The 12,684-nt window shown below is 36.5% G+C and overlaps 2 protein-coding genes across 3 annotated transcripts; one reads left to right on the top strand and one right to left on the bottom strand.

Moving 5' to 3' along the window:
* The first annotated feature begins 1,793 nt into the window (after positions 1–1,793).
* On the top strand, positions 1,794–5,096 carry LOC109210829 (vesicle-associated membrane protein 722). Its single transcript, XM_019374299.1, has 5 exons — positions 1,794–2,225; positions 3,511–3,652; positions 3,753–3,873; positions 3,996–4,058; positions 4,728–5,096. Exons 1-5 carry the CDS (start codon positions 2,036–2,038, stop codon positions 4,872–4,874), a joined length of 663 nt encoding a protein of 220 aa, XP_019229844.1. The 5' UTR covers positions 1,794–2,035; the 3' UTR covers positions 4,875–5,096.
* A 4,232-nt stretch (positions 5,097–9,328) lies between these two features.
* LOC109210831 (pantoate--beta-alanine ligase) lies at positions 9,329–12,237 on the bottom strand. 2 transcript variants are annotated; one of them, XM_019374301.1, is made up of 4 exons: positions 11,352–12,237; positions 10,810–10,923; positions 10,487–10,618; positions 9,329–9,786 (listed from the first exon to the last, which is right to left on the bottom strand). In XM_019374301.1, exons 1-4 carry the CDS (start codon positions 11,925–11,927, stop codon positions 9,670–9,672), a joined length of 939 nt encoding a protein of 312 aa, XP_019229846.1. In that variant the 5' UTR covers positions 11,928–12,237; the 3' UTR covers positions 9,329–9,669. The 2 variants fall into 2 exon arrangements, with proteins under 2 accessions (XP_019229846.1, XP_019229847.1); XM_019374302.1 differs by lacking the exon at positions 9,329–9,786 and having other exon boundaries at positions 10,541–10,618; positions 10,728–10,923.
* Positions 12,238–12,684: the final 447 nt, after the last annotated feature.

Here is a 12,684-nt window from a genome sequence, read left to right as displayed (position 1 = left end):
AGCTTCGCCAAACAAGCTATAAACCTGGTTTGATGTTAGCAGGTTTGGCTGGCATGTAAGTATTGCGAAAATTTCAAATGTTCCGCGTAACACCTTACCTAAATTATGGTTTCACGCGATGTGCAAGAAAGAAAATAAATTCTAATAGTTGACTAAGAAAATAAAAATACCTGATCTTCAAAATTAATTTGGATAGTTTCATTTACCCCTACCGCAGTCCGCATATTTCTAAATACTTTTGCAGAAGTTTCTTAGGATTTTATGTAATTTGTATATTGAGAGTGAACAAGTTATTTAGAAAGAAAACTTGAATATAAATTATATATAATGAAAAATGCAAAAAAAGTTTACACCCTACACACTTGTACATATATAATCAACAATGTTAGCACTTTATTTATATTAACTTTCTTTTAGATAATGCTAAATAGAAAATGAGACTAGCAAAATGGATACTTTTAATACTACACCATTATTGAAAGAGGTAGATTTCGGTTATCAAATAGTTTATTTTTAGGGAAATTACCAGCTATGTCCATTTATAAGTAGCTCATTACAAAAATTGGCCAATTGATAAAATATTACTAATATTAGCCAAATTAGCCAATTAGCTATTTGTAGCAAAAAATATCAAATTGTTGCTTTGTTTTGAGTGGGTGTTATTAGAATAGATTGGGCACAACTTAAGGAGCTTGAATCTCAGTTTTGGGATGATTTGGTGAAGTTTTGAGGTGGTTTGAATTGAAAATTCGAAGTAAAAGCTGAACATGAAAAAAAAATGATATGTGTATCACACTATGTATCATTTGTGTATCACATATGTATCATATTTGTATCAATTGTGTATCACATGTATATCCATGTATACTTGTGTGTGTGATACATGCGTGATACATGTTTGATACATGTGTCGCAGAAGACTTTTTTGAACTCGATTTAATTACGAATTTTGATACAAAACCAGTTCAAATCACCTCCAATCTTCCTCAAATTTTTTATATTGACTTATCTATATATTTTCAATGAATTTCAACTATACTCATTGAAAAAGTTCCTTTTTTGTTTAGATTTTTGGAATATCGTATAGATTTTTGTATTTCATCACCTTATTTGCTACCCCGTCCATGAAATTTCCTTTTCGTCTTGTATCTAATGTTGCTAATCACGCTTAAAAATATGAAAGGTGATTTTTGCATGTAATTCTTTGAGAGAAAGAACCCTATTATTTGGTTTTTCAATTTTTGTTGGCTAGTTTTGGTAAGTCTATGACTAATGGCTAGAGGTTGGTAAGTTGAGATTTATTTGGGACATTTGTGTAAGTTTCCCTTATTTTTAAACTTTGATGGATTAAATTATTCAATATTTATCCAAATAAAAAATAATGGATACTTCATAAAATAGTCAAGTATGTATAAGTTGATCCAAACCAATACTATAAAAGATGTTGTAGATTTCCGTAATATATTTCTGGCATTGACTCTTGCAAATTGCACCCAAGAACCTTGAAATGAAGAAAATAATATGGCTTCTAGAAAATACATAGAGTATACCTGTATTACTTCTCTCTTTCAAGTATTTGACAAAATAATCCCAATTTGACCAAATGCGAAGAAAAATAAGTGGGTATACAAAATTTAATGTCCTTGTTTAACTACAAGCCGTGTGTAATCAATACCAAAAGAAATTAAATCCGTTTCAAACTTTTACAACAAAATTTATTAGTAGCGGCATAAGTTTGGCAGGGGCATATCCGTTAATTTCCATGCGACAGAAGGGATTGTTTTTTCAAGAAATTTCAGCCCCCAAAGCCCCAAAAGCAAAGGCTTTTCTTCACAAGGAAAAGTAGGAAGTAGGAAACTTCCATTCCCAAAAATCAAAATTCATATCGTCCCCCGCATCATCACGCTTCCCCTTTTTATCTTTTGCCGTTGCCTCTATATCTTCATTCACACCATACACATTTTCCATTTCTCTCTCTTTTTCTCTCTCTAGAACTCTACTATACTAGCTAGGGTTTTGGTTTCAGCCAAGAGAAATGGGGCAACAGTCGTTGATCTACAGCTTCGTTGCGCGAGGAACTGTGATCCTCGCTGAATACACTGAGTTTACGGGTAATTTCACTAGTATAGCCTCACAGTGCCTCCAGAAACTTCCTGCTTCTAATAACAAGTTCACCTATAACTGTGATGGCCATACTTTCAACTTTCTCGTCGAAGACGGCTTCAGTGAGTTATTTTCCCTCTTTTCACTTCTGTTAGTTTTGTTAATTGATTTTCCTGATTCGAGCATCTATGCATCTATGTTCCTTTTTTTTGCTGCACCACTATTTCGTTTTCCTTGGATTTTCGTTTGATTGATTTCGGAATACTGCAATCTAGATCTTAATAAAATACTGAGTAGTAATAATTAAATATTTTGTGGTAATTAGTTTAGTTAATGAAGAAGTTTTCGTTGGATCTCTTTCATTTCGTTGCTTATTTTAGGATCTTTTTTGTTTTCATTTCCTTTTTTCTGTGTTCTCCTTGTTCTGTTGCTGTATTCCATTTTGGAATAGTCTAGTCTAGATTTCTGTTTAATAGTAATAAGTAAATATAATTTAATTTTTTGGTAATTAGTTTAGCTAATGCAGAATTTTGCTTTGGATCTCTTTCATTTCTGTTGCTGTGTTTGATTTCTAAATTGTGCAGTCTAGATCTTGGTAGAATACTGATAAGTAATATATTATATTGGTAATTAGTCTAGTTAATGCTTATATTTGCTTTAGATCGGTTTGATTTCATGACCTATTAACACATAAAAAATCACGCATGCCTAATTGGGATATTGAATATTCCATGTAATTAGCATGCTAGTGTCTTCAATAGAGCTTATAGTTGCTTCTGTCTTGTGCTTGACAAGATTAGATGACAGTGTACGTTTACTTCATAATGTCGTAATTTAATAAGGTAAACTAGGAGATTGTTTTGAATTGTGAAAGCGACTGAACGCTGCTTTTAGATTTACCCATAGTAATTGTTATCTGCTGACTAGGTTTCCAGGCCTTAAGCGCTTGTCTATTTGCTTGCAAAATGCGTTAATAAGCACACATTAGCAATATAGATGAAGTATTGTGCATTTCAACATAAAACTCAAGCTACGGTTTATTTTTTTTTCCTTCAAATTGAAATGCTCAACATATCTGATTAGTGTAGTTTCTCCTGTATTCCGAAGAAGTTTGTAGACTCTCCCTCTATCCTTGCAATTGGGGGGGGGGGGGGGGGGGGTCTTAGGACAATTTGTCAATATAAGGTAGAACGATAAGATTCCCTTTTGTTCGGTCTTTATATTTTTGTTTTCCTCAGATTCCGGTATGGAAGTTATTCTGTCCATGATAATTTTTTGTTTTCTTCATATTCTTGTTTCTATGCTCTTACTGTCCATGATTGATTACATGACAAATAATATGTAATGCTCCTTTTCTTCCGCCTCGTTTTTCATGCTGACATTGTTATACACCCTCTGTACAAACAGCATATTGTGTTGTTGCTGTGGAATCTGTTGGAAGACAGATTCCAATTGCATTTCTAGAGAGAACCAAAGATGAGTTTACCAAGAAATATGGTGGAGGCAAGGCTGCTACAGCTGTTGCTAACAGCTTAAACAGGGAGTTTGGGTAAATTGCATTTTCTTTTCAGACTCTTTTCCCTTCTCCTTTATTATTGATGTTAATGTTGAAAGTGATACGCGCCTTCATTCAAAACAATAATTTACAGGCCCAAACTGAAGGAACAAATGCAGTACTGTATAGACCATCCAGAGGAAATCAGTAAGCTTGCAAAGGTGAAGGCTCAGGTTTCGGAAGTTAAAGGTGTGATGATGGAAAACATTGAAAAGGTAGAGAAGATTGACTTCCATATTGGATTATACTGTTTTAGAGGACATATCACTGTCGTGGTCCTGGAAGATTTAGAACCCGTAGGTTTATTTGGTTTTCTGATAAAACTTTGTCCTTGTAGGTTCTTGATCGTGGCGAGAAGATTGAACTTTTGGTGGATAAGACTGAGAATCTCCGCTCACAGGTATGTAAATGACCATACAATGTCCCGTTACTGAAATATTTGAGTCTTCAGCTGTAGATGGATGAATCTCACAGTTATATATGAATAGAAGCTATAGTCATAACTCATAAAAATCAGTTTGTTTGCCTCGTTTGATTGATAGCACATGACAAGATGCTATGGCCTACTAGTTTCAGCAAATTCAAAGTGGTTTGAATATGTTTACTTCCCTAGAATTTGAAGGATATGCTAATGATTTAGCTGCATATTTTCTGTTGCAAGAAATTTCTAGTGGTTAATTACCTTTAACAAGAAAAAAAGAAAAAGAAAGTTCTAGTGGTTATGCTCAGGCCATTAGTAGCAAATAGTAGCCTGGCAACTACAGTCGGGCAATCATTCGGCTATGTTGGTTTACATTTTATGTTTTGAGGATCGCTTAGTTAAACTATGCTTTCTGTGCAATCCATTAGGCCAACGGCTAGTGGTCTCCTTCCCTTAACTTCATTGGCAACTTGGTAATGATTTATTTGCTCCAGTGGGCTGGACCCTGTGAGCTGTTGTTACATCATTACACCTAATTGTTTCTTTTTTCCTTTACCTTCTTTCTGAACTTGCATTGGTGTTATTGTTTTTCTTTTTTTGTTCCATCTGAGGATGAAATATTCAAGTGAATATTTTGTCTTGTTGCAGGCACAAGATTTCAGGACACAAGGAACAACAATGAGGAGGAAGATGTGGTTGCAGAACATGAAGATCAAGCTTATAGTCTTGGGAATTATTATCGCCTTGATTCTGATCATAGTTTTGTCAGTATGTGGTGGTTTCAATTGTCATTAGTGAGGTTCCTCATCCTTACTAGGCTGGATGTTGATTGAAAATTGTGACACTTAATCTTTGTAGCAGTGGCATGTCAGTTCCTTATAATTCTTTTTTTCTTTTGTTGTGACATCTTTTGTTCTATGCTCTGTATCATGAGACACTGCCTGTATAGCTTGTAATGTGAATTCTTTTGAGTATACTATTGAATGAGTCTCCCTCGTTCACCAGGTCACATAGTGATTCTTGATTTTGTTGGTTCTGAATTGGATGGAAAAGACTCTGAAACAAAGGAACCAGAGGAGAAAATATGTGTACTGCGTCTTTCTTTTCCTCCTCTCTGTTTGAACGGCTTCATTATTATGCTATCATTTTTTCTTGCGCTCCTTATATGTGAACTAGTTTAAATCTTGTGCTATGATTGGACTTTTAAAAGCTGTTTTGCAGGGAAAGTTAATAGTCCACTTAAATTTTAAAGGATTATGCGAGGTCCGCTTGTGATAAATTCACTATGTGTGATTTCATCATGTTTCTTCTATATTTTGTTGGTTTTTGTGTGGCCGTAAATATGCTTCTGTCGAGTGTGTTGAGAATTCGATAGCCTTTTATTGATATTTCTGGCTTGTTTTGATTGAGATAGCAATATCCCGTGGGCTTATTCCTCTGTCCCTGAGTATGATTGTATTGAAGTGAAAAGGGTCAAATATACCCCTTACTTTCGGATTTTGTCTACATTAACCTACTTTATGTTATCCGGTCAAATTTACTCTTATCGTTAATTTTCTTTTATTTAAATCATTTGTTGTTCTTCTTGCTCCACTATTTTCAGAAATTACTACCGATGTGAATGCTAAAGGTAATAGATTATACAAATTATTCATGGATATTTTTAATTACCAATGCACCCACTTCTCTTCTTGTGATAATGAGTTTGGAATTGGTTTAAAATTTTATTCATTTTTCAACCATATACATACCATAGAATTCAATTGTGAGGCCCCGTAAAATTTTTGGCTCAAAACCTAGTATGTTGTGGTGTCGACTCCGAATGTGTGTTAGGAATGCGCCGCGGTTCGGACCCTTGCTATTGATCTAAGCTTGTAAAAATCAAAAGAAATCAATTTTCCAAAAAAATGCAATTCTGCAGCCAGAATGCGGTCGCAGATCTAATATGCGGACCGCATTTCTGCCGTAGAGTGAAACAGAAGAGTTGTCAAAATTAATGTTGAAAAATGCGGTCTATGATGCGATCGCATAATCAATATGCGGACCGCATAATCGTCGCATAAGTTCCTCAAGGATTTGTGAAGGTCAGTTCTGCGGTGCACAATGCGACCGCACAATAGGAATGCGGACCGCATAATAGGAATGCGGACCGCATTCCTGTCGCAGACCCAAACAGACCCCTCAGAGTTTTGGGGGCAATTCTGCGGTCCACTCTGCGGACCGCATTTCGATTCTGCGATCGCAGAATGCGACCCCAGATCTTGCTCGGCTTCTATTTTTCTAAATTTTAAAACCCGACCCCTTTGTAATAAAAACACCCATCCCCTCATTCTTTAACGACCTTCTGCACAAAATAAGAGAGGGGAAGAGAGGGTCTTGAGAGAGAAAGTCATCTTCTCCAAAATTTGATCCTTCAAAACCATCCGGGCCGGGAAATCTCAAGCTTATCTTCATTCCCCTTCTTCTTGCAGGTAAAATCCCTAACCCTTTTTCATTGAATTTCTGGTTTAAACTAGGGGGGGGGGGGAGTCTCATGCATTGGTTCTTAATTGTAATGGTTGAAATCATACATGCATGTCCATTAAAACCATAAACCTAGTGGGAGTAATTGGGTGGGAGCAAAGACTTGTACAAAGAAGGGGTTAATAACCTAAATATGTTCGGGTAGTGATTTTGAACCTTGAATTCTAAGCTATGTGTATTAATTTGTGTGCTATATTGCCGTTGCTAGATTTTTGGTGAATTGGAAGTAGAAATTAAAAAGGGATTCAACTCCAGGTATGTATGGCTAACTTTAACCTTTGTAAAATCGCCATGCTTGGTGTCCAAATACTTGGTATGTGATATCTTCATGGATTAGTTGTGAAGTTAAACTCTTGTGAGTAGTATGTGTTTTCTTGTGTAAACCATTTGTGAATTCATGTCAATGTTGTGCCTTAAACGTTGTTGGTTAAGACGTCCGATTTGGTTGTGCAAGTAAATGGCAATAAACCAAGTTGTAATTGCGAATGTATTATGTGGTAAGAACTGTGGAATAAATGATGGAAAGGAATCGAAATTGGTGATATTGAAATAACTGTGGTAACATCCTTTGTGGCTAGCTGTGGAAAATTATTGCTGTGATTTAAATGGTACAACGGGCTGTTGAAAAAGATGGAAATGGCATTGATAGTCATATAAACTCTGTGTGAGTTGTGTTGTTGTTCTTTGAGATGTGTTGCTGTTGTTATTAGGATTTGTTGTTGTTATTCCTGAAACTTATTGTTGTTCTCCTTGTAAATTGTTATTGTTGTGCTATTGTTTGTGAATTGTGATTGCTCGGTGGGATCGGGTTGCGCGCCGCAACACGAAGTAATAAGGTGTGGGTTGTGGTGATAAGGGTGGCCGAGGTAATAAGGGTGGCCGAGGTAATAAGGGTGGAAAGTGATCGATATCACTATTGAAATGAAACATGAGAACATTGAGAAATTGAAAATGTGGAAATGATGATGGGGAAAAGGAGAGATTGTCAACTTGTTTGCCTTGATTGTTTTTTTTCCTTGTGTGTATTCAATTGATGTTTCCCTCTATTGTTTGTTATTCGTATATGGTTTGAGGTTACTCAGGGTAAAGTTTGTTATACATACCAGTACAATTCAAATGTACTGACGTCCCTTTTGCCGGGGGCGCTACATGATTGTAGGTGGATCCGTAGCAGGTACTCCAGCCCACCGATCGTAGCTCCCGTTCGTCCTCCATCACCTTTTGGTGAGCCCCTTTCCTCTCGGGGCCCTGCGTGGCTCAGGCCGCTTGTTTTCGGAGTCTTATTATTATTTTTTATTTTTTTTTATTTTTTGTAAGGTATAGCCGGAGCCTTGTTACCGACAAATACAATATTATCCTGTTGTACTTTTAGAGGCTCCGTAGACAGTAGATGTGGGTTAGAAACTTGTGTAGATCCGTGTTTTCATACATTGGTAACGAGTTGGTGATTTCATTACTATTATGTAAGTATGTATGTGTTTTGTAAATTAAAAAGTGTTCTTAATTAATTATTTGGCAAATTCTTTGAATAATCGAGTAAGGAAAACATGGGGTAACATGGGGGTTAGGGAAGGCACCTAGGTTCGCTTGGCTGGGGCTACCCGGTCGGGCGCCGGTCATGTCCCTCGAATTTGGGGCGTGACATCAATAGGTCTATTTATTGTGTATTATGTGCAGCTGATCATCATGTATGTACATGTATATTCGAATATATTTTGTTATTGTCTAGTTAATATAGAGTTCGATCGACTAACTTTAGAGTGCACGATGCGTAGACATTTGATTAAAGCAACATTGAATTCGACAATGTAAAGTCTCCAAGAAACTTCAACTTCTATCATTAATACTTGCAAAATCTCCATACCTTTGGTGCAACGAATTCATGTGGAATGTTGTAAATACTCTTGGAATTTAGACAAGCTACCTAATTTAGATTCTTCAATTTACTATACTTTGTTTACTTACCGTTGTATTATGTTAATATTTCTTCTCTTATTTCTTTTTTCCAATAAAGAAAGCAGGCAAATACTAATTAATTCGAAAATAGTGGATCGAGAAAAAGAATAAGTGACTTAATTAAAATAATTTGGGAGTATTTTGGGTCACCTGACGGACTGACGGTTAATTTTTAAAAGTTTGCTGATTGTAAGGTTAAATTTGGCCGGATAGCATAACGGTGGGGGTAAATTTGACCAAATAGTATAACGGAAGTTAAATTTAAACAATATCCAAAAGTAAAGGGGTATACTTGGCCCTTTTCCCTTGTATGAACCACTGGAAAGGTGCCCGGACAGAATTCTAGAGCACTGCCTGGTTGTGAGTGTTTATTTTGGCTTGCGATAGTATCTTTTTATTCGACAAACTGTTCCAGACCTCACCTTATTTCCATGCCGTAACTGCTAATTAAGAAGGTACAAGTTATAAAATGTTCGAACTAGAGGAGGTAGGTTTCTGTCTCTATCAAACAACAAAATTTTATCTGAAAACTGTCGAATTTTTGTCCTTGTACCAAACTATTGACATCAGTCTCCTTTTTTCCTGTTTGGAGTGACATTTTCTAAAATTTGGTGGTAACAAATTTCTTTGGAAAGGAGTTTTTCACCTAACAATTCATTTTAAAAGTTCTAGCATTGTAGGACTCCCGGCATTTTCTGGTAACGAATGCAACATCATTTCTATGTCCTATTTTACGTGTTCCTCAAAAAAGAGAGTTATAAATGGGATAGTTAAACGTCAGAACAAAGAAATGATTTTATAGCCGAGGTCAGGAGGATGATCAGACTTGTCGAAGAATCAGTAAATGATGGTTCTGGTTCTCACCCTAAAAAAGAAACCAAGACAATAGTAGAGCAGTATGAAAAGACTAGCTAAGTGCTCCGTATTCTTCTTGCAGTTGGAAAGATGATTCCTCCACTTGAAGCCATTTCTTCTCCAGTTGGCTTCCTTTGAGAAAAGTCATTTTTAGATGGCTTTTACAAACTGCAAAATCTTCTTGCAAACCAGGGACTTGTACTTCACCTCTGTTTTTCTATATTTGGTTATCGTATATATATTTGGTGGCTCCATGTCATATATTTATTTCCATGTTGTCAACGAGCCTGACCTTTCCAAACCATGCTGCTACACAGAATACAACTGGTCTCTTGATTGTTTCCACCGGCTCTAAACTTTCTTGCTCCACAATCTGATGCAGAGAAGGTGTCAGCAATAAGGTAAACAAGATAACCAGACCATGAAATAAAAAAGGGCAGCCAGTCCGGTGCACTAAGCTCCCGCTATGCGCGGGGTCCGGGAAGGGCCGGACCACAAAGGTCTATCGTACGCAGCCTTACCCTGCATTTTTGCAAGAGACTGTTTCCACGGCTCGAACCCGTGACCTCCTGATCACATGGCAGCAACTTTAGCATTACGCCAAGGCTCCCCTTCAACCAGACCAAGAAATCATCATTTGAAAAAAAACTTTTTTTGTATTCATAACCTTTTATGTTGCTACGTGAGAACATTTATGGAACACTGCACAGATACTGTCCGGACAAAGCTTCTGAGACGCTAACCATACAAAATATTGCTTTATATATCTACTAGTTTAAGAGGAGGGTAACGGAAACAGTAGTATGACTTTTATGTCATTGGAATTGCAGTGGTGGAAAGGTAACTGGAGAGAGCTTTATGATACTCACTCCTTAAAAAGCCACTTGGTCATACGTCTTGACAAGTCAATAGTACTCGTGTATTTTCCGATTGGCAAATATAACTTGCAGCTAGAGGACATTGAAAGCACAATTGTCAAGATCATACCATTCTTCCTAAAGTGATTGAGTTCTCAGTTGGTATTCTATTGTTTATATCCATATGAAAGATATTATTATTGTTTAAGTTCTCACCTCAGCATAATCGACCCTTCCACCGGCTTCATCTATGGTTTGAATTGCTGAATTTATCAGCTCTCCGCAGTTGACCTGTCCCTTTTCTGACTCAACTTTGGCTTTAGACAGTGCTCGGCTAATAGACAAAGCCTGTGGAAGAGTATAAAAAGCAAAAAAGTTTCAATTAGCACAAATGCCAGACAACAATAAGAGAGAGCCTTAGCAAGAAATCAGTTTTTGCGTATGCATTGTCCCATACATCTGGATTCTGAATAAGCTAATGTTTGCCATAATTCATGTTCCTTCATCGTGCTAAGAGATACTGATAATAGAAGAAGCACCTTTTGTCTGTCCGCAGGCGAAAGTTTCACATTGCGGGAACTCATTGCAAGGCCATCATGCTCTCGTACTATGTCAGAACCAATCACCTTTATCCCAAAATCAAGATCTCGAACCTGAAACAGAATTACTTTGAGACTATCAATTTAAAATCACATCAGACTTCAGCTCTGAAGTATGCTGCTTGATTAAGACTAGCAAAGAAACAGAAACCAAACAACATCTCAACAACATTCCCCAATAAGCCGCTTTACTTTCAGCAGGGCAGATATGACCATATTGGATTGCTTTATCCACACAAGGAAGAAACTTATCTGCACTTGCGTTTTCACCAAAACTATATTACGCGTAACATGTGTCTTTTAGCATAAAATTTGATCACTTAACTACTGTTAAATAATGTACTACCTCAACTTGTAAGTAGTGCTTTTCTTAGAGTTAAATTTCATTAATTTGATGCAAACACCGAGCGCAACTAAGATCATCTACAAACCAATCCAACATTTTTAAACAAACAAGAGGAACTCTTTTTTAGTAAGCTTACCATTCTCTGAATAATCCTCCATTGTTGATAATCCTTCTTGCCAAAGACAGCAACATCAGGCTCAACAATATTGAACAACTTGGTGACAATAGTAGCAACCCCTCTAAAGAAAACTGGCCTACTCTTCCCACACAACCCTTTTTCCAAATTTTCAACTCTAACCCAAGTTTCATGCCCCATCCCTTTATCTTCAACACAAGATACTACCTTTAAACCCTCATTCTCAGCTGACCTAATTAGTCCCATTTCAGAATTCCCATAGTCATACAAATTCTTGGGGTGGAATACAACATCAACACCATTAGCAACAGACTTGAGTTTCTGAATATCGCCTTGAAAATCAGAAGGGTATGTAGAAAGATCTTCATTGGGTGAAAATTGACCTGGATTTACATAAATGGACACAACTATAAGGTCAGTATGTTTTTGTGCTTCTTGGACTAGAGAAAGATGGCCGTCGTGAAGGTAACCCATAGTGGGGACAAAGCCAATTGTATGGTTTTTGGATCTCATGGTTCTTGTCCATTTTCTCATCTCTTCCTTGTCTGTGATGATAACTGGTTCTTTACCTGCCATTTTCAATTAAGATTGTGGAGGATTTTTGCTTGATTGTGTTTATTGGAGCTATCCACTTGGAGTAATTGACCAAGATTTTGACCGATTCTATGTATGAGTATAGGATTGTTTGGGAAGGCTATAAGATGGACAGCCGCAAATAGGTTTAGCGTGAGCAAGTTTCAGGTGAAGAAAGTTCAACGATTGAACTTTCCTAAAAAGCATAATTCTGTAGAAGTGGACCGATGGCTTAGCATTAGACCGAGAGTCCGAGATAGAGATCACACTGTGATAAGGTAGGATGTGCCTGCTGGCTAATAGATTCGCATCATAAATTCATAACTAATGTCACAAAAATTTATATGTACGATACATATAGTTGTTCGCGACGAATTGAGAATATCAAAATTAAACAGCAGCAATTACAAACAAATATAATGAAAGGTAATTTTATTAATACAAAGATATGTGAGTATAATTTGTCCTTTAATTCTTTTCTCCAAATTATTTTGTTTTGATTCGAGAGTCGAAATAATCTGTTTCTCAAGTAACAATCATGTCGAATTCTTCGTGGTGTACGTATATAACAGCACTTCACTATTATTAAAGTAGGGTATTTTAGCCATATGGTAGTTATGTTAGTTAGTCAGGCGTATTTTAGTCTTTTTACACCTATTTTACACACGTGACTTGTGTGAGCCAGATGTATATAACCAACACTATGTATTAACATAGTTAGTTACACAGATATGAATACATCTTCTTCCTCACTCGTCTT

This window comes from Nicotiana attenuata, unplaced genomic scaffold, assembly GCF_001879085.1.
Source record: "Nicotiana attenuata strain UT unplaced genomic scaffold, NIATTr2, whole genome shotgun sequence".
NCBI classification, from domain to species: Eukaryota; Viridiplantae; Streptophyta; class Magnoliopsida; order Solanales; family Solanaceae; genus Nicotiana; species Nicotiana attenuata.
Note: the sequence above shows the minus strand (reverse complement) of the source record. Positions and strands in the feature narration are given on the sequence as shown.